Source organism: Jaculus jaculus, chromosome 14 (genome assembly GCF_020740685.1).
Source record: "Jaculus jaculus isolate mJacJac1 chromosome 14, mJacJac1.mat.Y.cur, whole genome shotgun sequence".
In the NCBI taxonomy this organism is placed as follows: Eukaryota; Metazoa; Chordata; class Mammalia; order Rodentia; family Dipodidae; genus Jaculus; species Jaculus jaculus.
Window position 1 is genome coordinate 56,229,978 of NC_059115.1, and position 27,065 is coordinate 56,257,042.

At 43.3% G+C, this 27,065-nt stretch overlaps 1 protein-coding gene across 3 annotated transcripts in view; it reads right to left on the reverse strand.

Annotated features, from left to right (window-relative positions):
• Positions 1–27,065, reverse strand: part of Arhgef28 (Rho guanine nucleotide exchange factor 28) — a 361,317-nt gene that overhangs the window by 288,976 nt on the left and 45,276 nt on the right. For all 3 annotated transcript variants that reach the window (XM_045133599.1, XM_045133602.1, XM_045133601.1), the window contains exon 2: positions 5,106–5,149. In XM_045133599.1, coding sequence (XP_044989534.1) covers positions 5,106–5,149 — 44 coding nt within the window. The remainder of the gene's footprint in view (positions 1–5,105; positions 5,150–27,065) is intronic.

Here is a 27,065-nt window from a genome sequence, read left to right on the forward strand (position 1 = left end):
GCCAATTACAGTCAGCCTGGGCGCCCACCATCATGGCTACATAGAGAAAAGGTAGTGTATATCCAAAATGGGGGTGCTATCCAGCCATAAGGAAAAACAAAAATTATGTCGCTTGTGGAATGGAACTGGATAATATCATATGAAGTGAAGTAAAGCCAGGCTCAGAAAGACAAATACTCTATATTTTCTTTCATAGGCTGAATCAAGAGTTAAAAAAAAAAAAATTAAGTGTTTTAAGTCAGAAAGCAAACACAGTACACTGGCTACCCTCATTCTAATCTTCACTTTCGGGCCGTCATACTTCTAAGTTTCATTCACGGCATCTCTGCTACCTTGCAACATGTCTCAGTACCAACTGACCATCAAGATCAAAAGGAAGCCTAGTCTAACCAGACCCAGTCACTGAGAACAGCCAGCCGGCCTTCCCAGGCCCATCCCCTCCCCCAAAGTCCTTCGAACACAGATGCAGGAAACTGTTCCAAGGTTGTAAATTGGATTTGAAATGTCCCTGCACTGTGCAAATCAGCATTACAAAATGCTCAGCTTCCAGTCTCGCCTACCCTGCTTCTTCTCCGATCTTATAATCTGCTTCTCCTCTCTTGCAATAGCAGCTCAGCAGGCCATCATGCCTTAGTGCCTGAAAAAACAAGAGAGCCTCTGTGGCTGAGTTCAGAAGCATCCTGACATCCTTAAAACTAACACCAAGTCACCATTCTAAAGATGAGCAAAAGCCGGGCGTGGTGGCGCACGCCTTTAATCCCAGGCAGAGGTAGGAGGCTTGCAGTGAGTTCGAGGCCACACTGAGACTACACAGTGAATTCTAGGTCAGCTTGGGCTAGAGCAAGACCCTACCTCAATAAATAAGTAAGTAAAGATAGATGAGCAAAATTCCATTCAAAGGAGACAAGACTAGTGCCTACAACTCTTATTTGTTGTTTGTTTTTTTTTCTTTTTTTTTTTTTTTTTGGTTTTTCGAGGTAGGGTCTCACTCTGGCCCAGACTGACCTGGAATTCACTATGGAGTCTCAGGGTGGCCTTGAACTCACGGCGATCCTCCTACCTCTGCCTCCCGAGTGCTGGGATTAAAGGCGTGTGCGACCACGCCCGGCTTGTTGTTTATTTTTATGTATTTATTTGAGAGTGACAGACAGAGAGAGAGAGAGGCAGATAGAGAGAGAGAATGGGCGCGCCAGGGCCTCCAGCCACTGCAAACAAACTCCAGATGGGTGCACCCCCTTGTGCATCTGGCTAATGTGGGTCCTGGGGAAGTGGGCCTCAAACTGGGGTCCTTAGGCTTCACAACAAGTACTTAACCACTAAGCCATCTCTCCAGCCTTACAACTTTTTTTTGACAATTTTCATAATTACAGACAATAAACCATGATAATTCCTTTTCCCCTCACTTTCCGCTTCACAACTCTACTCTACCATAGCCCCTCCCCCTCTCAATCAGTCTCTCTGATGTTTTGATGTCATCATCTTCTCTTCTGTTTGTAAATCTACAACTTCTGAAACACATTCCTGGGAAGACAGAAAAACAAGTTTAAGTTCTTTCTTTGTGCTCACGAGAAAACATAAAAGATTACTTCTAGAAAGTTATAGGGACCAAAAGGCCAGCATAGCATGAAACAGTACATAGAAATTAAAAATGAGGGCTGGAGAGATGGTTACGGTTAAGGCACTTGCCTGTGAAGCCAAAGGACCTCGGTTTGATTCCCCAGGATCCATGTAAGCAGATGCACAAGGTGGTGCATGCATCTGGAGTTCGTTTGCAGTGGCTGGAAGCCCTGGAGCACCCATTCTCTCTCTTCCTCTCTCACTCTGCCCTTCCCTCTCTCAAATAAGTAAATAAAACTAAAAAAAAAAATTTTTAACTGATAGAAGCTAAAACTGTGTTGGCAAGCAGGAAGAAAAACTAGACATAAAAGCACATAATTATGTTGAAAACATGATTCCAGAATTCAACCCCCATCCATCTAAAAGGCAGAACAGTCCAACTCTTGACAATTTTCTTCATATATCCAAGCTAAATAATGAAGATAATATGCATTATATTATATATTATGATATATAACATGTAACTTGTTACTAATATGCAATTTTAAATACACAATATTATATAAGATAAATCATACCATATAAGGCTATAGCATATAATATGCTATTGTATTATTAATATGTAGCTAAATATTATATATCCTAATATGTGTAAACATAGCTCACATATACAGTCAGCTATGTTAAATAGATTTAAAACATTTCATCACATCTATGATGCCATCAGTTATATGTATTTTACATCCCACTAAAACTGCCAGGTATGATATAATATTTCACTACATGGTGCTTTGTTTATACAGTCAGCTCTTCATTGATTCACGCATAGATTTTATCATGTATCATGCTACTCTTTCCGTGTCTTTCTGTGTACACAATAACTTTGCCTTCGATGCCAAATCACAGTGAAATCATATTGAAAGCATCTAATTTGTGCCATGTAAACTGGAGTAACAACAATATGAGCCATTAACACCAGGTCACGGGTGCGCAGGCAAAGAATCTGCCAGTGACCTACAGGGACTGTCACATGTAGCTTTGGAAATAAAAATGAGCAAAACATCACCTTAGAAATGATGACTCGTATTAATATTTTAGTTGTTATATGAAGTACATGACTTATTATCTCAACACTTCTCTGTGCTGTTTCCTTTATTCTAATGAGCATATTTTTTACTAGTCAGAAAAACTTCATGGGCTGGAGAGATGACTTAGTGGTTAAGGCTCTTGCCTGCAAAGCCTAAGGACCCAGGTTTGATTCCCTGGTACCCACATAAAGCCAGATGCACAAAGTGGCACATGTGTCTGGAGTTCATTAGTTTGCCAAGGCTGGAGGCCTTGGTGTGCCCATTTTCTCTGTGTATCTGTCTCTCTATATATACATATATGTATGTGTGTGTGTGTGTGTGTGTGTATGTATATCTCAACTGAATTTTAAAAAATTTAAGGGTTGGAAAGATGGCTTAGCGGTTAAGTGCTTGCCTGTGAAGCCTAAGGACCCCAGTTCAAGGCTCAATTCCCCAGGACCCACATAAGCTAGATGCACAAGGTGGTGCATGCATCTGGAGTTTGTTTGCAGTGGCTGGAGGTCCTGGTGCACCCATTCTCTCTCTATCTGCCCCTTTCTCTCTCTGTCTGTCACTCTTAAATAAATACATAAAAATGACACAATTTTTTTTTTAACTTCGTATATGTGTATTTGCTTGTTTCATTGAAATCTCTTGTCTCCTTAGGCATCGCGCATTGTCTCTGTCCCCATTCCAGCCCAGATCATATGAATATGTTCAAAATAGCTATATCAGGATATCGATCAACTACAAGGCTTGAAATCATGATTAGGTTTGGGGATGGGTCTGTGTTCGAGGGTGGGGGAGGGCAGGAAGGAACAAGCACGAGTATGGAGGAGATAGTTAATGCACAGGAAGAGTGGGAAGTCCCCCCAAGTTAACCTTGGCCCGGTCTTTTTTAATCTTTAATTACGGCTGGGCCCAGAGAACACTGTTATCACCTGCAAATCATACACCAGCGAGAGAACGATAGACCCTCAGGAGCTCGGAAGGCAGATTTTTCATTTTCTGAAATTTCCCTCTATTTTACCATCTTGTCTTTCTCCAAAGAATGCAGTGGTCGGTGTGGAAGGGGGGCAGGCTATGGGGACGGGAGGGCAGTGTGGTGACGGAGGTGGAGGAGTAGATCTTCCATCAACCAAGGATTCTGATTAAATTTGATTCAGCTCCTTAATGTCTGTTCTAAGCCACAGTTTCCCCCCCCAACACACATCCATGCCCAAGCTCACCCCCACAAACAGCTCTTGGCAAGCAAGGAGGAAGGGAGGCCATCTGCCATTGTGTGATGGGAAGACAGTCGAGTCCACATCCTACTGCACCAGCAACTGTTCTCAGAAACAACCAGAAGTACGTGTGTCTAGGAAGCTCATCATCTCTGTCCCTCAAGCAGCCACTTTTTCCCTGCACGTCCCACATTTTGTCCCCTAAATTCTTATAGCCTATGTTAAGCTGACGTAGATATTAGCAAATCATTTCCCTCATCCCCAACCCCAAGAAAAGGTGTACAGAAAAACATCCTAGACTATTATCAGGATGTCATCACAAAATAATATGTACAAAAGACAGGCTGGAGAGATGGCTTAGCGGATAAGATGCTTACCTGCAAAGCCCAAGGACCTAGGTTCGACTTCCCAAGACCCACATAAGACAGATGTACAAGGTGGCCCATGTGTCTCGAGTTCATTTTCAGTGGCTGAAGGTCCTGGCACATCTATTCTCTCTCTCTCTCTCTCTCTCTCTCTCTCTCTCTCTCTCTCTCTCTCTCTCTGCCTCTTTCTCTCTCTCTGTCTCAAATAAATAAATAACTTTTTAAAAGTCATCCTCATACATGATCAAGTGCCTGAGTGCAGAAATTATACAGTTAAAAAATTACTAAGTGAGAGCTGGAGAAATGGCTTAACAGTTAAGGCACATGCCTGCAAAGCCTAAGGACCCCAATTCGATTCTCCAGGGCCCACTTAAGCCAGATGCACATGGTGGCACATGCATCTGGAGTTCATTTGCAGTGGCTAGAAGCTCTAGTGCACTCATCCTCACTCTCTCTCTCTCCCTCTCTGTCTGTAATAAATGAATAAAATAAAAAATGTTGAAGCCGGGCGGGGTGGCGCACGCCTTTAATCCCAGCACTCGGGAGGCAGAGGTAGGAGGATCGCCAAGACTTCGAGGCCACCCTGAGGCTACATACATGAATTCCAGGTCAGCCTGAGCCAGAGTGAGACCCTACCTCAAAAAACCAGAAAAAAAAAAATGTTGAAAAAAATACTAATTGAAATATTGAAGCCCAGACTTTGAAAACTGGAGCCAGGTAGCGTTAAAAGGCTCCCTGAAGATACTTGAAGGGGACTGTCGTGCTCAGTGTGTTTATTGTTTTACAAAAGCCTCCACTCAATGGCAAGCAAAACACTTCTCCCTACCGCAGTCACAGGGTTTCAAGTTAAGAAGGGGCCCCTTGGACCCGGAGGCCAATGCTTGGGGACTTACGTAGAGAGGCACCTCGCTGCAGCTCAGCTCCATGGCTCCCGCATCTGCAATAGAAACAAGAGCAGTTACTATGGGAGGCCAGCCACCAGCTCACACAGCACCCATGGCCTACTGTTCAGGTATGAATATTGTGGAGGAAACAACAGATCAACTAGGAAAACCAGAGATGTTATAAAAGAATAAGGGGGGGGGGTAGGTAGAACAATGGCAGAGTGTTTACCTAGCATGTGCCAGGCCCTGAATTATATCCATAGCACCTCCTAAAAAAACACACGAGACTCTGTATAAAATTTCTTCCACAGAAAAAAGTACAGCAGCCTTAAAAATACAGGGCTGGAGGGATGGCTTAGCGGTTAAGGCATTCGCCTGCAAAGCCAAAGGACCCAGGTTCGATTCCTCCAGGACCCACGTTAGCCAGATGCACAAGGGGACGCATGTGTCTGGAGTTCGTATGCAATGGCTGGAGGCCCTGGCACACCCAGTCTCCTCTCTCTCTCTCTCTCTTTCTCTCTCTCTCCCTCCCTCCCTCCCCGCTTCCTTCCTGCCTCCTTCTTTCTCTGTCAAATAAATAAATATTTTAAAATTTAAAAAATAAGCATATAATTACCATATGAGAGCTGGAGAGATGGCTTAGCGGTTAAGCACTTGCCTGTGAAGCCTAAGGGCCCCGGTTCGAGGCTCAATTCTCCAGGACCCACTTTAGCCAGATGCACAAGGGGGCGCATGCATCTGGAGTTCATTTGCAGTGGCTGGAGGCCCTGGCGTGCCCATTCTCTCTCTCTCAATCTCTCTCTCTCTCTCTCTCTGCCTCTTCCGCTCTCTGTGTGTTGCTCTCAAATAAATAAATAAATAAAAATTTTAAAAAATTACCATATGATTGAACAATATATACATAAAAGAATTGAAAGCAGAGACTCATTCTGACATTCATGTACCTAGCATCTCTATTTACAATGTCTAAAAGAGGGTCAGGGGAGATGGTTCAGCCATTTAAGGTACTTGCTTGCAAAGCCTGGCAGCCTGAGTTCAATTCCTCAGTACCCATGTGAAGCCAGATGCACACACTGGCACATGTGCCTAGAGTTTGTTTACACTGGCTAGAGGCCCTGGTGCACCCATTCATTCTCTTTCTCTCTCAAAAACAAATAAATATTAAAAAAAAATGTCAAAGAGGGGAAACAGCCCTAACACCCATCAATCTACGAATAATCAAAATGTGGTAGACAGGGCTGGAGAGATGGCTTAGCAGTTAAGCGCTCGCCTGTGAAGCCTAACAACCCTGGTTCAAGGCTCAACTCCCCAGGACCCACATTAGCCAAATGCACAAGGGGGCACATGCATCTGGAATTCGTTTGCAGTGGCTGGAGGCCCTGGTGTGCCCATTCTCTCTCCTTCTCTCTATCTGCCTCTTTCTCTGTCTGTCAATCTCAAATAAATAAATAAAAATATTTTTTTAATGTGGTAGACATATTCAAGTCAGTAATAATTTTCTTTTTTATTTAGTTTTAAATTTTTTTACTTATTTGCAAACAGAGAGACAGAGAAAGAGAGATGAATATTGTCTAAAATCACTTAATTTTTTTGATACTTCATACATGTGCTGGCATGGAAGTTATGGTCTATCCCACAAGTTATGGTCCGTCCACACACCAACTTAAGGGACCACCACAGGGTTATCAAAGCCAACGGCCTGACAACAGGGCCCCTCTCATTCCTTGTTTCCAGCACCTCTTGCCCTGCACAAGGTCGTATGCATCCAATATTGTGACTCCTGAGTAATAACCATCAATTTCTAGTGAAGTGAACTTCACAAACTAGACCACTGGCTTCAAGAGCCCAGGCACAGAGATGCAGAGGTCTGCAGGACTTGAAGCAGTCAACAGAGTTATTTTCATGGAAGTGAGCGACACAGTCAAGTTATTACAATTTTTTGTTTGTTTGTTTCAAAGTAAGATCTCACGATAGCCAGGGTTGACCTGCCATTCATTCTATCGTCTCAGGTTGGCCTTGAACTCACATCAGTCCTCCTCCCTCTGCCTCCTGAGTACTAGGATTAAAGGCGTGCACCACCATGCCTGGCCTAGGTCATTACAACTTTTGTAATGAGACAGGACGTAGCCATAGAAATCTCTGCCACCTTGAGACACAGTGATTATACTATGGCAATGTACTTTTAAAAAGGTATCAGGCTCAATCATGTAGTACATCATTTTCTCTTACAAAAATAAGTATTCCAGGGCTGGAGAGATGGCTTAGCGGTTAAGCGCTTGCCTGTGAAGCCTAAGGACCCCGGTTCAAGGCTTGATTCCCCAGGACCCACGTTAGCCAGATGCACAAGGGGGCGCACGCGTCTGGAGTTCGTTTGCAGTGGCTGGAAGCCCTGGCACGCCCATTCTCTCTGTCTACCTGCCTATATCTGTATATCTCTCTCTCTGAAATAAAGAAATAAAAAAATTTAAAAAAAAATAAGTATTCCAAACTTGCTAGGATTTTCAGGATGGTAAGTTTCTATTTACATTAAGAGGCTTAAAAATCTGTGTATCCTTTTTTTTTTTTTTAAAGAAACAGCCTGTCCCTTCCAGAAAGAAGAGCAAAAGAAAATATATTTCAAAAGGTTACAGATACTACAGCAAGAATTACTTGAAAAGGAGTACTCATACATGTGTCTACTGTTTTGATTTTGTTGCAAGAAAAATTATTTAAGTTTGCCACCTATGGAAGCCTTCACATTTGTATTCTATAAATTTGTGTGCTGAGGGAAGCTTTCAAATGTTTTTGTTTCAATGGTCCAAAGACAGCATTTCCTAAGTACTTTCCAGAAGTACCCATTAACGTCAGGGAAGACAAAAATTTACCTACCACCACATTTAAACAAGAAACCTTTGCATAATTTGTGGGAAAGACTGAAAGCTAAGTCTCCCATTTACATCAGCTAGCGGCACACGTTTTTTTTAATTTGTATTTTTTTGGGCTACAAGCTATGTATCACAGGGACCTATCTTCTTCAGCCATCATATACTTTATAAACAATTTCAAAGTAAACAGTAATTTATAATCACACTTTCAAGCTGAACTGTCACAAAGTATTGAAAGCATAAAGCTACCAGTTTATACTGATGGTTTCAGAGAACAAAAAGATTAATAATAATAAAAAAAACAAACAAGGGCTGGAGAGATGGCTTAGCAGCTAAAAGCTTGCCTGTGAAGCCTAAGGACCCCGGTTCGAGGCTCGATTCCCCAGGACCCACGTTAGCCAGATGTACAAGGAAGTGCATGCATCTGGAGTTCATTTGCGGTGGCTGGAGGCCCTGGCGCACCCATTCTCTCTCTCTCTCTGCCTCTTTCTCTCTCTGTCACTCTCAAATAAAGAAATAAATAAAATAAAGACAAACAAGCTGGGGCAGGGTTGGGGAGGTGGTTGAGTGGTTAAAGAGCCTTGCTTGCAAAGTCTGCTGGCCCAGGTTCAATTCCCCAGTACCCAAGTAAAGCCAGATGTGCCAATGGACACATGCCGCTAGAGTTCATTAGCAATGGCAGGAGGCCCTGGTACACCCATACATCCCCTTTCTCTCAAACAAACTAAATAAGAGAAAATTAGAAAACCAAAATAAAGCTAATAGACAAACTTTCCTACCATGTTTCATGTTCATAACTTTTGGCTACTTTGTGCATGTTATAGAATATGCATTGTTATAGTAGTGGGATTACAAGTACATACGTTAAATAAGGCACATGCTAACTTTTTCATGTTTTACATAATAAAGGCTCATGATTACATTTTGATGACCTGCTCCTAAAAAGCAAGCAGACTTACACACGGCCTATGCAGGGTGGTGAGTTCATGGGAGCCGAGGCAGTTCTCTACTTACACAGTGAGAAGGAAGGTCCGTCCAGGGATGGAGAGATAGCTCAGTGAGAAAATGCTTGATGCACAAGCAAGGGGACCTGAGTTCAGGTTCTCGGCACCCGTGTAAAACTGAGGCACAGCAATTTGCACCAGAGTCCCAGCGCTGAGGAAGCAGAGATAGGAGACTCCCTGGAGACTTACTGGCTAGTCTAGCTTAACTGTGAGCTCTAAATCCAGAGAGAGACCCTGTCTCCATAGAAATTGAATGAGAAATAAGCCGGGCGTGGTGGCGCACGCCTTTAATCTCACCACTCGGGAGGCAGAGGTAGGAGGATCACCGTGAGTTCAAGGCCACCCTGAGACTCCATAGTGAATTCCAGGTCAGCCTGGGCTAGACTGAGACCCTACCTCGAAAAACCAAAATAAAACAAAATAAAAAAGAAATTGAGCGAGGAAGACATGCAGTGTTGACTCTGGCCTACACAGACACACACACCACTGCCATGCACAATTGCACATGTGAAAATACAAAGGAGTAAGAAGAGAGTGGTGTGTGTATGTGTGTGCACGTGCGTGTGCATGCGTGTGTGATGTGCATTCCTAGAGCCAGATGAAATGCACGGTCTCCCAGCACTGTGAAGGACATCATTTCTCCATACTTTCACTGGCCAGTTACACAGGGCCAAGAAACTCAAACTTTAATAATAGGATCTCAGCCAAAAGATACAACATCAAGAGCCACACGTGTTACTTGCTTTTTTACCTTTTCTTTCATCACTATTTCACTCGTACTTACTCTGCCTTTAACATCTTTTCAATAGAGAAAATTAATCATCACTTTGACCATCATTGTGTTTTTCAGATTAATCTCTTTTTACTCCTTGAGAAAAATGAGCTAAAACTAAAAGATATGCCCCTATTTAAAAAAAAAAAAAAAAACTTAGCTTTGTTATCTTAATATCTTGTAAGGCTTCTGTCTATCATCACTGTGTGCTTTGGGGTTAATTTTAAAGTGTTTTGGGGGCACTTCACTAGGAGTCACAAATTCTGATAGAAATCACAGAGCTCCCAACCTCACTTCAAATTCCTTCTAAAACCTCTGTCAAGGCTGGAGAGATTGGTCAGTGGTTGAAGTCGCTTGCTTGCAAAGCCCGACAGTCTGGCTTCAATTGCCTAGTACCCATGATGCACAGTGGTACACGCATCTGCAGTTTGTGTACAATGGCAGAGGCTCTTTCCGCCTACCTGTTTCTCTGTGTGTGTCTCTCTCAAACAGATAAATAAAAATACTTAAAATAAAGGTACGACCCCTGTCAACATTTCCTAGATAAGTCTTAGAGAAAATAATTTGGAGAAAATATGATATACCTAACACAACCATCAAACTTAAAACTGGATTATATTTTAAGACCCTATGTTCTCCTTTGGATTATCCCCAAGTGATTCCTCTATCACAATAAAGAGCTGTCCCATGCTCATTTGCAGAGATGCATGAGCAGACTGCACTTGCCTCCTTTCAAATCAGGATCAATTATCACACAAGTCAGTATTTGCCAGGCGAGTTACAATGCCAGCATCCTTCAGCTTGCTGTTGTATAAATGTCATGCTCTACCCTTAATTTTATTTCCTGCAATGTCTAAATGCTTCACACTCAAGTGCTTTTTAAAAAAAAAAATCAAACTACATTTTCCAAAAACGTTTCTTGGAAAAGTAAATGCCAAAATATTGCTTGTAGACACCAGGGAATGATTTGGGCCTTTGTTCACAGCTGCATTTTTTTTTTTTAAGTTTGCCTCTAGAATGGAAAAAAATCTTATAAAAACATATCAAAGACAGGTGTGGTAGCTCACACTAATAATCCCAACCCTCAGGAGGCTGAGGTAGGAGGAATGCTATGAGGCCAGCCTGGGGCTATTTAGTGAGTTCCAGGTCAGCCTGTGCTAGAATGAAAGCCTACCTCAAAAAAAAAAAAAATTCTAAGAGACATATATGATGAGAAATGCATAATATCCTAATCTTTGATAGTTGACTGAAGAAGAAATATTAAACCAATTTAAAGTAAGCTAATTTTTTTTATTTAAAGAAGGAATTAAATATAACATTTGACTTGCAGAAAAAAAATCACCTTGACTTTATGAAATTCTGGGTTTCCCACATTTGTGCTTACCTATTAAGTATTCTAAGACAAATTAACTACAAAATCCATGACTTTAATTTTGCCTTTGAACATGCTAATAATCAACATCCTATTTAACTTTTATAAAACCAGTCATCAGTTAATGCTCAAAGATTTATCAAATACACTTGGAAAGCTAATGATATATCAAGCCCTGTGTTCAAGAGTCTATAAGTAACATCTCAAATGATCCTCACAGCAGCTTAAGAAGATGCATATGAGAAGCCTTTCTGCCTAAATATTCCTTTCCTGAGAGTCAAATTTTACACACGAAACAAAAGCTTAAACATGGCAATATCCAAAACTGAACTTAAAAAAAATTAAGGCCCAGATAAGCAGCGCCCTCCCCATACCTCCTCTGGCCCTGCCCTCCACTTGGCGCAGACATCTATTGTCAGCTATTACACCTTTGCAGAAAAATGGAGGCTGGAGAGATGGCTTAGTGGTTAAGTGCTTGCCTGTGAAGCCTGAGGACCCCGGTTCTAGGCTCAATTCCCCAGGACAAACATGTTAGCCAGATGAACAAGGGGGTGCACATGCCTGGAGTTTGTTCACAGTGGCTGGAGGCCCCGGTGCACCCATTCTCCCTCTCTCTCTCTCTCTCTCTCTCTCTCTGCCTCTTTCTCTATCTGTCACTCTCAAATAAATAAATAAAAATAAACAACAAAATTTTTTTTAAATAGATGGTGTTTTTGTTGGTTGTTATTTTTTTTGTTAGTTCAGTTGCTTATTTTCTCTAGTCTTGCTGAGCTTACCACATGGAATAAACAAATAAAATACAAATCAATATAAAATAAAATTAAAACTTTTTTGAGACAGGGTCTCACATATACCATGCTGGCCCCAAAGTCACTATGTAGCTCAATTTCGGATCCTCCTGCCTCCGCCTCAGGAGTTCTGGGATCGCAAGCATCACCACCGTGCCTGCTGCATGCAATGCTGGGAACTAAGCCAGGCTCTTGTGCACGCTAACCAGTCACTCGACCTACTAAGTTACGTCCCCAGCCCTAAAAAAAAAACACTTTTAAAAGAATAAAACTGTTGGGCTGGAGAGATGGCTTAGCGGTTAAGCGCTTGCCTGTGAAGCCTAAGGACCCCGGTTCGAGGCTCGGTTCCCCAGGTCCCATGTTAGCCAGATGCACAAGGGGGCGCACGCGTCTGGAGTTCGTTTGCAGAGGCTGGAAGCCCTGGCGCGCCCATTCTCTCTCTCTCCCTCTATCTGTCTTTCTCTCTGTGTCTGTCGCTCTCAAATAAATAAATGAAAAATTTAAAAAAAAAAGAATAAAACTGTTCATAAAGTTGAGAAAAGTATCATTTCATAACCATGTACATATGAAACTATCAATCAATGCATGTGACAGAGACCCATTGACAAGTAAAAAAAAATCATAATAAGATAGAGGCTTCAAAAACAATAATTTTATTTTTTAAATTTTATTTATTTTATTTTATTTTATTTTATTGTTTTTTGAGGTAGGGTTTCACTTTAGCCCAGGCTGACCGGAATTCACTATGGAGTCTCAGGGTGGCCTCGAACTCATGGCAATCCTCCTACCTCTGCCTCCCGAGTGCTGGGATTAAAGGCGTGTGCCACCACGCCTGGCTCAAAAACAATAATTTTAATACTAGAGGAATAAAAGCAGCTCCCTCTCCCTGGCAAAATGGAAAGTCTGGTGTGTGTAATGAAAATGACTCTAGCAGTAATAATATTATTAATATTATAGAATGCTGTGAAAATCAAATGGGCGGCATAGACTTTGGCACAGCAATGCACGCCCTTCCTCCTCGTACACACACAGAGCGGGGGTCACTCTGATCATGCTTCAGGTTAGCACAAAGTTTAAAATGGCAATTTGTATAAGGTCACACAGTGGCAAAATGGCAGAACTTGTGTCCCAAGATAACTATGACAGTGGATGGAGAAGCAAAACCAAGTGTCTGTGAAAGCCTTTGATGCTAGCACAATGGGAACCGTAAGGAGAAAACAGCTGGGCAGTGTTGGACATGGTCTCTTGAATAGACAATGCCGTCTATATAGACTGGTTTCAGACTAGAATTATCTACCTAGGCTATGCAAGTCTAAGAAGCTTTAAGTGAAAGTTGAATGATTTGGTAAACTCAGTGTGGAGATGTCTGAAGATTAGGAAACAACACAGTGACTATTCAATAAGATCTCATTAATTCAAACTGACGGGGGTGGTGAGTGGGGAGGGAGGAGGGGGGAGGCCAGTCTGAAATGGTGCAGCCTAAATCAGCGCATGTTTATAAAGTACAAAGAGGAGCAGGAGCTGGCTGTTACCAGAATGTTCCGCCAAGCCTGTCACACTGACTTCTACTTCTCAGGATATATTTGCACATAGATAAAGTAATTGAGCCCTTGAAAAGCCTTTTCCAAATCTACTGAACTTTTATTGGTGGCTTGAGTCTCTTTAGCATGCTGTTTATAGTCAACACAGAGCGCAGTTATCACTAAAGCATCGTGGGCAGGCTAAAACTCATCAAAGCTTTAATTCCATCATTAGCAATAGATCTGGAAAGTTCCTCTTTCAAGTCCAAAGTCAACTCACTGCTATGCCCTATGCACAAAGCGTTCTCAGCTGTCTTGGGAATGATACTAAACGGTACCAGGCACTGCTGCTGATGTCAAAGCCCTCACAGCGTGCAGGGGATGCAGGAGGATGTCAGGAAGGGGACAGTGACCGGGCATAAGGTGACCAGTGTAAGGCAAGCCTGAAGAGAGAAAGAAGCTCTTTTCATCCATTTTTAAGAGGAATGGCACAACATGAATGCAGAGTTGAGAGGCTGCAGCCAATGGACGCAAACAGCAATGACCTCCCTTGTTTCTGTATAATCCATCCTGAGAACATGCACACAGCTATGTCTATGGCAAAAGAGCAGGGACCTACTTACGGACAACGGTCCTTTGACGGAGACCTAACCACACCCCTAATTCCACATCACCAAAGCCAACAATACACATCCATGCTTTTCCTTCCTACGCTCCCCTTGACTGCCCCTCAAGATGGGGTGAATGATCACATCCAGTGAAAGCCCACCTAACGCCCACAGTGCTGTGCTTGGGCGCACCTAATGGTAACATCAAATACATCAAAGGATTCATCCCCAGTGCCTTATCTCCATTGTGTTCCCTTCAATTTGTCTGGATAAAGTTGGAGTAAGAAGGGCTGGAGAGATGGTGTAGCGGTTAAGCACTTGCCTGTGAAGCCTAAGGACCCCGGTTCGAGGCTCGATTCCCCAGTACCCACGTTACCCAGATGCACAAGGGGGCACACGCGTCTGGAGTTCATTTGCAGTGGCTGGAGGCCCTGGCGCGCCCATTCTCTCTCTCTCTCTCTCTCTCTCTCTGCCTCTTTCTCTATCACTCTCAAATAAATAAATAAAAATGAACAAAAAAATTTTTAAAAAAAGTTAGAGTAAGAAAAGTAACAATGTAAGAAAGTCCCAACCTCCATTCACTTGCTAATGTCTGAAAATCTGAGTGCAAAGAGAAAGATTTGGGGGGGGGGCACACACTATCGATATTTGCTCTATAATACTATAAAGTAGCAATGTAGCCATGTGTCCCAGAGGAACAAAGAGTGTATTACTGAAAAAAGGGCACGTGACTTAGGTCCTAGATAAAAACCTTGCTTCTGAAGCTGGGCATGGTGGTGCATGCCTTTAATCCCAGCACTAAGGAGGCAGAGGTGGGAGGATCGCCATGAGTTCAAGGTCATCCTGAGACTACGTGGTGAATTCCAGGTCAGCCTGAGCTAGAGTGAGGCTCTACCTTGAAAAAAAAAAATGCTTCTGAAAAGCTTACTCAGTTCAGTCTTATAAACTACAAGATCTCTCATTAAGGGGGACGTAACTGTCCCTGGGGTCTACTTAGAATTGAAGGAATCATTATTCAAGCAGTAAGTTCATAATGTATGGTACATGGATGAACTTGAGAGGGTCCATGAAATTAGATGCAAAATTCTGGTGCATACACATTTTCCTGACAAGAGTTTAGAGCCTGCATCAGGTTCCCAAGGGACCATCAGAGCTGAAAACAAGTAATGGGAGAAAAAAAAAAGTATACTTTAATCATGTTAGACATCATAATTAATTTTGTGCTCTGTGAAAGTCTGTGTGAGGGAAAAGAAAGGTCATGGCATAGGCTAGGCAAATAATTGCAAACTTTCAAGCAACCCAGTTAGAAAATGGACAAAAGACAGGAACAGGCATTCCTCTGAAGTGGGTATACAGATGGCAAATAAACACATGGCAAGATGTTCTACATCATTAGCCATTAGAGAAATGCAAATTCAAAGCACAATGAGATTAGCACATGCCATGCAACATGGCTCAAACAAACAAGCACATCACTGTGAGCTGGAGAGGATGGGGGGGGGGGTGAAACGAGACAACTTCCACATTACCAGTGGGTCGGGGAAACATACATGCACTGCAGAAAACCTGGGTGGTTTCTTAAAAAAATTAAACATACAACTGCCACCAACACTTGTGCCTATTTCCTCTCTGGAGAAGTAAAAATTCACATTCATGGGCTGGAGAGATGGCTTAGCAGTTAAGGCATTTGCCTGCAAAGCCAAAGGATCCCGGGTCAATTCTCCAGGACCCCCGTAAGCCAGATGCACAAGGGGGTGCGTGCATCTGGAGTTCGTTTGCAGTGGCTGGAGGCCCTGGTGCACCCATTCATTCTCTCTCTCTCTCAAATAAACAAAAAAATAAAATATATTTTTTAAAAAATTCATATTCAGGGCTGGAGAGATGGCTTAGCAGTTAAGCGCTTGCCTGTGAAGCCTAAGGATCCCAGTTTGAGGCTCGATTACCCACGACCCACGTTAGCCAGATTCACAAGGGGACGCATGTGTCTGGAGTTCGTTTGCAATGGCTGGAAGCCCTGGTGCGCCCATTCTCTCTCTCTCTCTCTCTCTCTCTCTCTCTCTCTCTCTATCTACCTCATTCTCTCTCTGTCACTCTCAAATAAAAAATGAACAAAAAAATTTTTTTTAATTCACATTCACCAAAAATTTGGTCATATTCATTCACGGCAGCCTTATTTCCAATAGGCAAAACCTAGAATCAGTCCAAAACTCCCTTAACAGGTTGATAACTAAACCATGATACACACACATATGCATACATAGATACCACAATAACATACAGTACAGCCCTCCTCATTCTTGGGCTCTGCCAACCACAGATGGAAGTTAGCGCCTTAAACCACTGGCCATCTATCTTCTCCCCAGTGCAACCAGCCACAGACTAAACAAGCAGTTTACGCCTAGAATGGTTGCATCTGTATTAAACATGCACAGTTTTTCTTGACTTGATCCCCTTCAAACAATATAATACCACACCTGCTTATATTGCACTTACATTTTATTAGGTATCAAAAGTAATCTGAAGATGATTTAAAGTGCATGGGATTAGCTAACAGGGAAATGCAAATGAAAACTACTTTGAGATTCCATCTCACTCCGGTCAGAAAGGGTATCATCAAGAAATCAAATGACAGGCTGGGGAAAATGGCTTAGCAGTTAAGGCGTTTGCCTGCGAAGCCTAAAGAACCCAGTTCGATTCCCCAGGACCCATGTAAACCAGATGTGCAAGGGGGCTCATGCATCTGGAGTTGGTTTGCAGTGGCTGGAGGCCCTGGTGCACCCATTCTCTCTTTCTTTCTCTCTCTCTCTCTCTCTCTCTCTCTCTCTCAAGTAAATAAAATAAAATAGTTTTTAAAAATAGAGCCAGGTCCTTAAGCAAGCTTCCGGCCAAGATGGCGACCATCTAGCTGCACTCCAGATACCAGGGGAAAAAAAAGATAGATGCAGATCCTAAGGAGAGAGCTGCCCCAACATACCTCAAAAGGGGCCCAACTGAAACTAAGAACAACTGGCGAAACAAGCAAGGGTGATGTTTTCCTGTGAACCGGATACCAGCACAAAGGGGAAGGAGACCAACGCAGAGAAAAATCAACTCCTACCAAATCAGAGAGCCAGAGCCTCAGAGGCCCCCAACACCTCAGCACTGAAGCAGACCAAAAATGAACCCAACATGGCTCAGGGAAATTTTGCGGAAGAGGGGGCGAAAAGAATGTCAGAGTCACATGTTGGGTCATGATCTGCAGAGACATTTATCATACCAATAACTGGGGGCTAACTCCACAATGCACGACCCATTTACATCAACAAGGAGGGTCCAATGGGAGGGGGTAGATCACAGATGAGCCTAAACAATGGTACCAAACTGCCTGTATTTGCTGAAAAGAAAACTAATAAATTAAATTTAAAAAAAAAATAGAGCCAGGTGTGGTGGCGCATGCCTTTAATCCCAGCACTCGGGAAGCAGAGGTAGGAGGATTGCCATGAATTCAAGGCCACCCTGAGACTCCATACAGAGTGAATTCCAGGTCAGCTCTGAGCTAGAGGGAGATCCTACCTCGAAAACCAAAAAAAAAAAAAAAAAAAGTAAATAAATAAAATGACCATAAGTGCTGGTGAGGAGGTGAAAAAACAGGAATGCTTTTACACTGTTGGTGGGAATGCAATCTGATACAACCATTGTGGAAATCAGCCTGGAGCTTCCTGAGACAGCTAAAAATAGATTTACCATATGACCCAGCCACAGGACTGCTAGGTATATGTCCTAAGGACTCATCGTACTGCCTTAGAGATACATGCACACCCATGTTTATTCCTGCTCTATTCACAACAGCGAGGAAATGGAACCAGCCTAGATGTCTCTGTACTGATGAGTAGATAATGAAAATGTGGCACATTTATACACTGGAGTTTTAATCAGCAGTAAAGAAAAATAAAATTATGATGGCATTTGCAGGGAAATGGATGGATTACACTTAGTGAGGTAACCCAGACCCAGAAAGCCAAGCACCACATGTTCTCTCTCACATGTGGATCCTAGCTACAAACGTTTAGACTTGTATGTGAGTTAGAATAAAACTCAGTGGCAAAGGCCAGTAAGCCAGAAAAGGCATATAAAGGGAGAGAGGAGAGGGGAGGTCAGGGGAAGAGATTCAGTAAAGGAAAGGTAGGGGTAGGATTAATCAAATTTAAAAGGGTATGAATAAGTCACACGGAAACGTACGTTTTTGGACAAATGGCATACCCAGAAGCCATAGATTGTTACTACAAAAAAATTCAGCACCAGGGGTGGGATACCTTCCAGTGAGTTATTAGCCAGGGAGGTCGCTGGTGCCCCCAAAACATTACAGGCCACTGCCGAGGCTCTTGGGTTCCCACTAGGGATAGATGGCAAAACCCTATTGCTGAAGACTCCACAAGCATGGGCTGCAAGGTCACTGAGAGACCCTGCTGGAGCTGAGCTGATAACCTCCTCCACATAGACCAGCTGACAGAAACCTGGAAAAAGCCATGCTGCATGCAGCTCCATGGGAGATAAAGAAATCATCAGTGCAGATAAACAACAGTGGACTGTGCAAGCCTTAAGTTGGCTGGCCAGGCCAAATGAGCCAAGGGATGCAATAGTGGCATGTCTGTTAAGGAGGAAACCAACCGCCCTCTAATTTGACTGGAGGCCCGCTCCATGGGAGGGAATACATGCCTGATACTGATACACCTAGGGGTGTAATGCATGCTGCTATCTGACTCAATGTATATACTGTGCTCACCAAACTGCCCAGTAACCACTTCTCTTAATGTTCATACCTATATGTTAATGCTACTCTTCCTTTTGGTTAGGGAAACTTCTCTTTTCAGATGGCAGTGCCCTTGGAATGACTCAGAAGGCACCATGGTGCTGAGAAGTGACAGAGGAGCGCTCAGCACTGAAATATCCCTATCACCTTCCAAGGTTCAGGGTCTGTTGCAGAAGAGGTGGTGGAAAGAATGTAAGAGCCAAAGGAAGGGAAGGACTCCTTACAGTGAACTCTTCCAGATACAAAAGGTCCTGTATATCCATGACCTTGCAGTGCCTGACACTACCTATACAAGGCCATCGTAGTAGGAGGAAAAGATGATGACATCATAATAAGTGAGAGACTGCTTAAGAAGGGGAGGGGATATGATAGAGAGTGGAATTGTGAAGAGGAAGGAGGAGGGAGGGAATTACCATGGTTTACTGTCTATAATTATGGAAGTTGTCAATAAAAACTTTTTTAAATAAAAAAAAATAGTAAACTGCATGGGAGGATTGCACAGGCGATATACAAATGCAATGCCACATCTATAAAGGACTCAGATTAAGGTACTGATGAGAGGTCCTGAAACCAGTGTCCCACAGATGTAGAAGAACAGCTGCACACTCCTTAACAATAGAAGAAAGTACCAATACACACAATAACGTTGATAAAACCGCAAGCAGTTAGGCGATCCTCCTACCTCTGCCTCCCAGGTGCAGGGATTATGAAAAAGAAACTCTACAAATGCAGAGGGCAGTGGCATTTTAATGGTGGCCAGGAGTTAAAAACAGCCAGGGATAGAGTGGTGGAAAGGTAATTGTGATTACTGAAGAGAAAAACATTGTTGGGTTTTATAGCTTTTTAATGCCTGGGCATGGAGGTAACGATAGAAACCTGCTCCACAAGCAACAAAGTCATAGAAAAGTTAAAATACACACAAGCGTGTGCACATGTGTGAAAGAAGAACAAGAAACTGGGAAAAGGCAGCTAGAACGGATCCATATCGATACTGGTTGACATAGGGATAGTATACATTTTTAAAAACACCAGCTTAGCCGGGCGTGGTGGCGCACGCCTTTAATCCCAGCACTGGGGAGGCAGAGGTAGGAGGATCGCCATGAGTTCAAGGTCACCCTGAGAACACAGAGTGAATTCCAGGTCAGCCTGGGCTAGAGTGAGACCCTACCTCGAAAATCCAAAAATAAAAATAAATCTAGCCTCCAAGGAAATTGAGCATCGAATGCAAAGTACCATCTGTTGTTTCTTACAGTTGCATGTGAATTTATAATTGTCTCAATAAATATTCCAATTACAATGATCTTCCCAGGACATATCCATTCCACTCAGGTTTCTCCCATTTGTGGGGCTAAGCTAGGTGTCTTCTTTTTCCTTTTGTGTTTCTCTGTGATGTTGTTATTACTTAAAATATTTTTAGAATTTCTTTCACTGCTGGTGATACATGTTTATTTTAAAACATTTGTGTATGTGTGTGGCAACAAGACTTTATTCTTTAAGGATAAATTTGATTTTTTTTTTTCAAGGTCGGGTCTCATCCTAGCCCAGGCTGACCTGGAATTCACTATGTAGTCTCAGGGTGGCCTCGAACTCACGACAATCCTCCTACCTCTGCCTCCCGAGTGCTGGGATTAAAGGCGTGCGCCACCACACCCGGCTTGAAATTTTTTTTTTAATACCAAAAGAAATTCAAACCCATCCTAGGTAGCAACATGAGTAAACTAAGTAGGAAATGCTATAACTACTAAATCATGAAACATGCTCTCCTTTGTGGCATCTTGGGCTTAAGGTCTGGTCATCCCAGAGACTAATTACTCTTCTGGTAGAAAGCCCCTTCTAGAGACACCAAGAAGCCAGAGAAGGGCTTAAGTGGGACAGTAACTTAGCTAATGCTGTATTTCCATAAGACTAACCGAAGGCCTACTGAAGAACTGGAGAGAAGAGAAAGTTAAGGCAGAGAGAAGGGGTAGGGAAGAGAGAGACACCCTCTTTCTAGTTGGGTGAGCATCTCTGAGATGTTACCAGATCTGACCGCTCTGGGTAGACTGCCACGCCTTCCCCAGGTCTGTCACTTCTATCCCAGGCAGCAGTGTGGCTGGGGGTGACAACGTCTCACCTTATTGTCACCATGCAGACTTCATATGGTCATTACAAGGGTACAAAATTACTTCCTTCACCCGTAAAAACTTGAGAAATACTTAAATGGAATGTCTGATGACTTTACCCGATTCTAAACCACAAAATAAATGCCCGCGGTGTAAACCTAGAGAAAATTTTGGAATAATGCTTTCACATTTATAAATATGACCTCTAAGAAAAGATTAACCGGCACTCAGGAGGCGGAGGTAGGAGGATCTCCATGAGATCGAGGCCACCCTAAGACTACATAGTGAATTCCAGGTCAGGCTGGGCTAGAGTGAGAACCTCCCTCAGAGAAAGAAAGAAAGAAAGAAAGAAAGAAAGAAAGAAAGAAAGAAAGAAGGAAGGAAGGAAGGAAGGAAGGAAGGAAGGAAGGAAGGAAGGAAGGAAGGAAGGAAGGAAGGGAAAGAAAGAGATTAAAAACATCATATAAGTCGGGCGTGGTGGAGCACGCCTTTAATTCCAGCACTTGGGAGACAGAGGTAGGAGGATCGTCATGAGTTCGAGGCCACCCTGAGACTACACAGTGAATTCCAGGTCAGTCTGAAATAGAGAGAGACCCTGCCCCAAAAAAACAAACAAAAAAAAATCATATAATAACCTTAAAATGGTATCTAAATATATACTTGAGCATCATTCACTGCCATCCCATGGGCTGTACCAGATAATAGTCAAAACAAGTCTATAAGTCTCTTTTCACCTTATTTGAAAAGAAGGATATTTACCCATGTGAAATAGGCAAATAATGACCCAAAGGGATTGACAATCACCAGGGATAATAGAAACATTCCCTTGCTCTACAAATATTTACTGAATACCTATTACCTATGTAGATACGGGGGATACAGATGAGTGCTGTCCTAGAGGAAATGGCCCACTGAGAGAGCGGAAATGACGCTCAGAGTAAGGGTGTGTGTGTGTGTGTGTGTGTGTGTGTGTGTGTGTGTGTGTGTGTGTGTGTCAGTGAGGACAGACACACAGAAATGCCCAGGCTAGCAGCACAGAGAATCAGGTATGACCTCCCAAGAAGATCAAGCTGATGTTGAGATATAAAGAGGGCAGTGGGAGGTGGAAGACGGGAGCAGGGAGATGGCTCAGTGGCTAAAAGCACCTTCAAGCAAAGCCTGTCAGCCTGGGTTCGATCCCCCAGCACCATGTAAAGCCACTCATGCAACAAGTGATCCTGACTTTCTGTTGTTTGTTTTTTTGTTTTGCTTTGTTTTGTTTTTCAAGGTAAGGTCTCACTCTGGCTCAGTCAAAATAAACCCTTCTTTCCTTAAACTCCTTCTTTTTTTGTTTTGTTTTGTTTTCCAAGGTAGGGTCTCACTCTGGCTCAGGCTGACGTGGAATTCACTATGTAGTCTCAAGGTGGCCTCGAACTCATGGAGATCCTCCTAAATGCTGGGATTAAAGGTATGTGCCACCATGCCCGGCAACTGTGACTCTTGAAAAAGATAGAGCACAAAAAAGCTTTGATTGCGGTACATATGTCATGGCAAGCGTACACACATATGTGCATGCATACACATACACATAAATAAATAAATAAATTTTGTTTAAAAAACAATGTAGCGGCTTTTAAGTAGGGTTACATGGGAAAGCTTGGGAAATGGCGTGGGGAACTTTGGTAATTCTCATAATGATGGGGGTAGGCGAGGGAAGAGGAGGAAGGCAAAAGCTACTATATTGCCATCAAACCTGGGTGCCAGGGACATTACAGGTTCTATAGTTCCAGATCAGTCCTGCGTAACAAGTGCTTTGCCCCAACTGTCTACACTGACTCCTATTGAGAATCACTGAGGTAGGTGGTAGATCTGCCAACTCAACCATGAAATGAGGCATACTTAAGGCAGTAGGAATGGAAGCATTAAAAAAAAAAGGGCTGGAGAGATGGCTTAGCGGTTAAGCGCTTGCCTGTGAAGCCTCAGGACCCCGGTTCGAGGCTCGGTTTCCCAGGTCCCACGTTAACCAGATGCACAAGGGGGCGCACGCGTCTGGAGTTCGTTTGCAGAGGCTGGAAGCCCTGGCGCGCCCATTCTTTCTTCCTCTATCTGTCTTTCTCTCTGTGTCTGTCGCTCTCAAATAAATTAAAAAAAAAAAAAAAAGAGGTCCAGGGCTGGAGAGATGGCTTAGTGGTTAAGCACTTGCCTGTGAAGCCCAAGGACCCCGGTTCAAAGTTCTATTCCCCAGGACCCACGTCAGCCAGATACACAAGGGGCGCATGCGTCTGGAGTTCATTTGCAGTGGCTGGAGGCCCTGGTGCGCCCATTCTCAGGCGATCCTCCTACCTCTGCCTCCCCAGTGCTGGGATTAAAGGCGTGCGCTACCACGCCTGGCTCATAGTTGTTCCTTTTTTTTTTTTTTAATTTGAGAGACAGAGAAAGAGGGAGAGAAAGATGGAGAGGGAGAGAGAGAGAGAGGCGCACCAGGGCCTCCAGCCACTGCAAGTGAACTCCAGCTGCATGTGCCCCCCTGTGCATCTGGTCCTGGGGAATAGAACTGGGGTCCTTTGGCTTTGTAGGCAAATGCCTTAGCTGCTAAGCTATGCCTCCAGCCCTCACAGTGATATCTTTAAAGCACAATTCCTATGATCTCTATCTCTATAAACACCATATCTCTGCCTTCATATTAATGTGCCTTAGTATATCACGGAGTTGTTACTGTTCTATCTCTATCCTATACACACATTTCTCAGGAACCCTGGAGCTTTCTGGACCTCTTTTTTTTTAAAAAAAAATTTTTTTTGTTAATTTTATTTTTTTATTTGAGATGACAGACAGAGAGAAAGAGTCAGAGAGAGAGAGAGAGAGAGAGAGAGAGAGATAGGATGACCAGACCCTGGTGACAAGCTAAATGTGAAGTGAGATAAGGACTGGGAGAAACAGAAGATGACTCCCAGATTCCTAGGGTGCAAAGGGGGTGAATGTCAGCAGGGCAGGACACCCATGTGGGGACAATAAGGAGAAGCAGCAGAGGGAGCAGGTGATGCTTCTCACACCGGGTGAAGCAGAGTCAGAAACCTGGCCTCGTGACCAAAACCCGCCCGTGACCTGCTTCCTGGGCCCTGCGCAGACGTGGCTGCATATGCTAAGGATGAATTTTTAAATTTAAGATTAGACAGAAAAGAACCTTTTTTTCCCATTAAATATTATAAGCTGCGGGCTGGAGAGATGGCTTAGTGGTTAAGCGCTTGCCTGTGAAGCCTAAGGACCCCGGTTCGAGGCTCGGTTCCCCAGGTCCCACGTTAGCCAGATGCACAAGGGGGCGCACGCGTCTGGAGTTCGTTTGCAGAGGCTGGAAGACCTGGCGCGCCCATTCTCTCTCTCTCCCTCTATCTGTCTTTCTCTCTGTGTCTGTCGCTCTTAAATAAATAAATAAATAAATAAATATTATAAGCTGCAATAACTTTCAAGGAAATCTTCAACTACATCACCTTCAAAACCACATCAAGTTTTTGTCTTTGAAAATCATCCTGGAGGCTGGGAAGCATGCAAGGCCCCGAGACCACAAACGAATTCTTTCTTTTTTAATATTTTATTTTTATTTATTCATTTGAGAGAGGGAGAGAGATACAGAAATAGGCAGGTAGAGAAAGAAAGAGAGAGAGAATGGGCGCTCCAGAGCCTCTAACCACTGCAAAGGAGCTCCAGATGCATGTGCCCTCTTGTGCAGCTGGCTTACATGGGTCCTGGGGAGTTGAACCTGGGTCCTTTGACTTTGAAGGCAAGCACCTTAACCACTAAGCCATCTCTCCAGCCCCATTTTTTTTAAACACATGATTTTACTTTTTATTTATTTGAGGGAAAGAGAAAAAGAGAGAGAGAGAGAGAATGGGCGCACCAGAAAATGAATCCTGAATATTACAAACATTACAAATATACAATATTGCCAAGTCTACAGGCAAGTCCAAACACATGTACAGTTGGCAACACCCAGGCTACTTCCACCATTCCAACAAAGTAGCAATGAAGCACACATGCTTGGTGCAATCCCCTAGGAAGGTAGTACAGAATTTCCTTTTCGCTAAAATGACCAACTTGATAAGATTCCTCAACATTTTACTTTATATCAATAGCTATTACTAAGTTGTAACATATACTGAAACTCATCTTAAGTACAGTATAAAAGCACTGTTCGTCTTATTATAATATTCCAAAAGCACTGTGAAAAAGAAAATGTCCAACCTGCACGGATTTCACTGAGAAGAATGGTTTCATTGTAGGGCATATAAGCTCCTCGTTGGTATTCCACTCTGAGGGAAAGGAAAGAAAAAGGCTCTGTCTGTCCAGTCTTCGCTCGGACAAGTGGGGGACTCTTAACATTGGATGCGCTCCAAAGCATGCAATGCCTGCGGCGAGGCAGGTAGAGCTTGGGCCTTGTTCCTGGTCACAATAGTGACTTATGTTAAGTCCTCAAGAGACAGTGAACCCTGCTCAGAGATCAGGCCTCGGGAGCTACCTGCTACCAGCTAGCTCTTCCCCCCGAAGGGGGTGTGTCATTTGCTCCTAGTATCTGGGAAGGTTTATGCGCACGTGCACAGCAGTTCATACTTTGCTATGTTCAGACCCTCTTTCTCCTAGTCCTGTGCTCAGCACTGGAAACCCTAGGCTGACAAGACCAGTCCCCTTCCCCACCCTCAGGTCTACTGGAAGACAGACACACAAAGCTAAGGCCCCGTGAAGAACATTGAAGGAGAAAAGTGCTATTGTTAACTAAGAGTATAGGAAAGACACCAATAAAGATGCAAAAAAGCTGGGTGTGGTGGCACATGCCTTTAATCCCAGCACTCGGGATGCAGAGGTAGGAGGATCGCCGTGAGTTCGAGGCCACCCTGAGACTCCAGAGTGAATTCCAGGTCAGCCTGGGCTAGAGCAAGACCCTACATTGAAAAACCAAAAAAAAAAAAAAAAAAACCCTGAAAATTAAAGAAAAGAAGAAAGACACAGGATATTACCCACCAAAAAAGAACAGGCAGGTGAAGCTTGTAGGATAAGTTAAGAATTTGTTCACTGAGGGCTAGAGAGATGGCTCTGTGGTTAAGGCACTTTCCTGCAAAGCCTAATGACCAGGGTCCGATTCCCCAGTATCCACATAAAGCCAGATACGCAAAGCGGTACATGCATCTGGAGTTCATTTTGCAGCAGCTGGAGGCTCTGGTGTGTCCATCCTCTCCCCACCCTTCCCTTTCAGCTTATAAATAAAGAAAAAAAAAATTTTAAAGAATTGATTCATTGAAAAATGTTTAATGGGTTTCCTTTCTACTGTACTATGTATTAAATCATCTCAGACTCCTGGTGGTCCAAACATGAACGACACTGTGTTTAAGAACTACTTTATGCTGGGCGTGGTGGCACGCGCCTTTAATCCCAGCACTCGGGAGGCAGAGGTAGGAGGATCACCGTGAGTTCGAGGCCACCCTGAGATTACATAGTGAATTCCAGGTCAGCCTGAGCTAGAGTGAGACCCTACCTCAAAAAAAAAAGGAAGTAGCCAAGGCAGAACTTGAAGTGAGGTTTGCTCCATACAGCAACACACACAGCCAATAAGAACTGACCTCCAGGGCTGGAGAGATGGCTTAGCAGTTAAGTGTTTACCTGTGAAGCCTAAGGACCCTGGTTCAAGGCTCAATTCCCCAGGACCCACGTTAGCCAGATGCACAAGAGGGCGCACGCGTCTGGAGTCCATTTGCAATGGCTGGAGCCCTGGCGCACCCATTCTCTCTCCCTGTCTCTCAAATAAATAAATAAAAATAAAAATAAATTTAAAAATACTTATCAGAAAAGATAAAGATTTAAACACCTTAAAAAAAAACTGGACCACACAAAAAGGAAAAATAAACTGATAACCTTGACCACACTTTGTAAGCTGCAAGCTTCAAGACCTCAGTTCCCTATTTGTGAAAATGGCATCACGGTCATCGATTTTTACAGAGCTGTGCAGAAGATCCAATCAATGACTGTAGGTAAGGCTGTCTATGCTGCCACTTCATTCAAATCTTCATTTTAAGAAAATAATCACCCCCTCATTCCACGTATTAGCCACACACTGTCCCCTGAAACTACATGTAACTAGTTAATCAATGCCTGTTCCTCACAGCCTTCAAACTGTGCACCTCA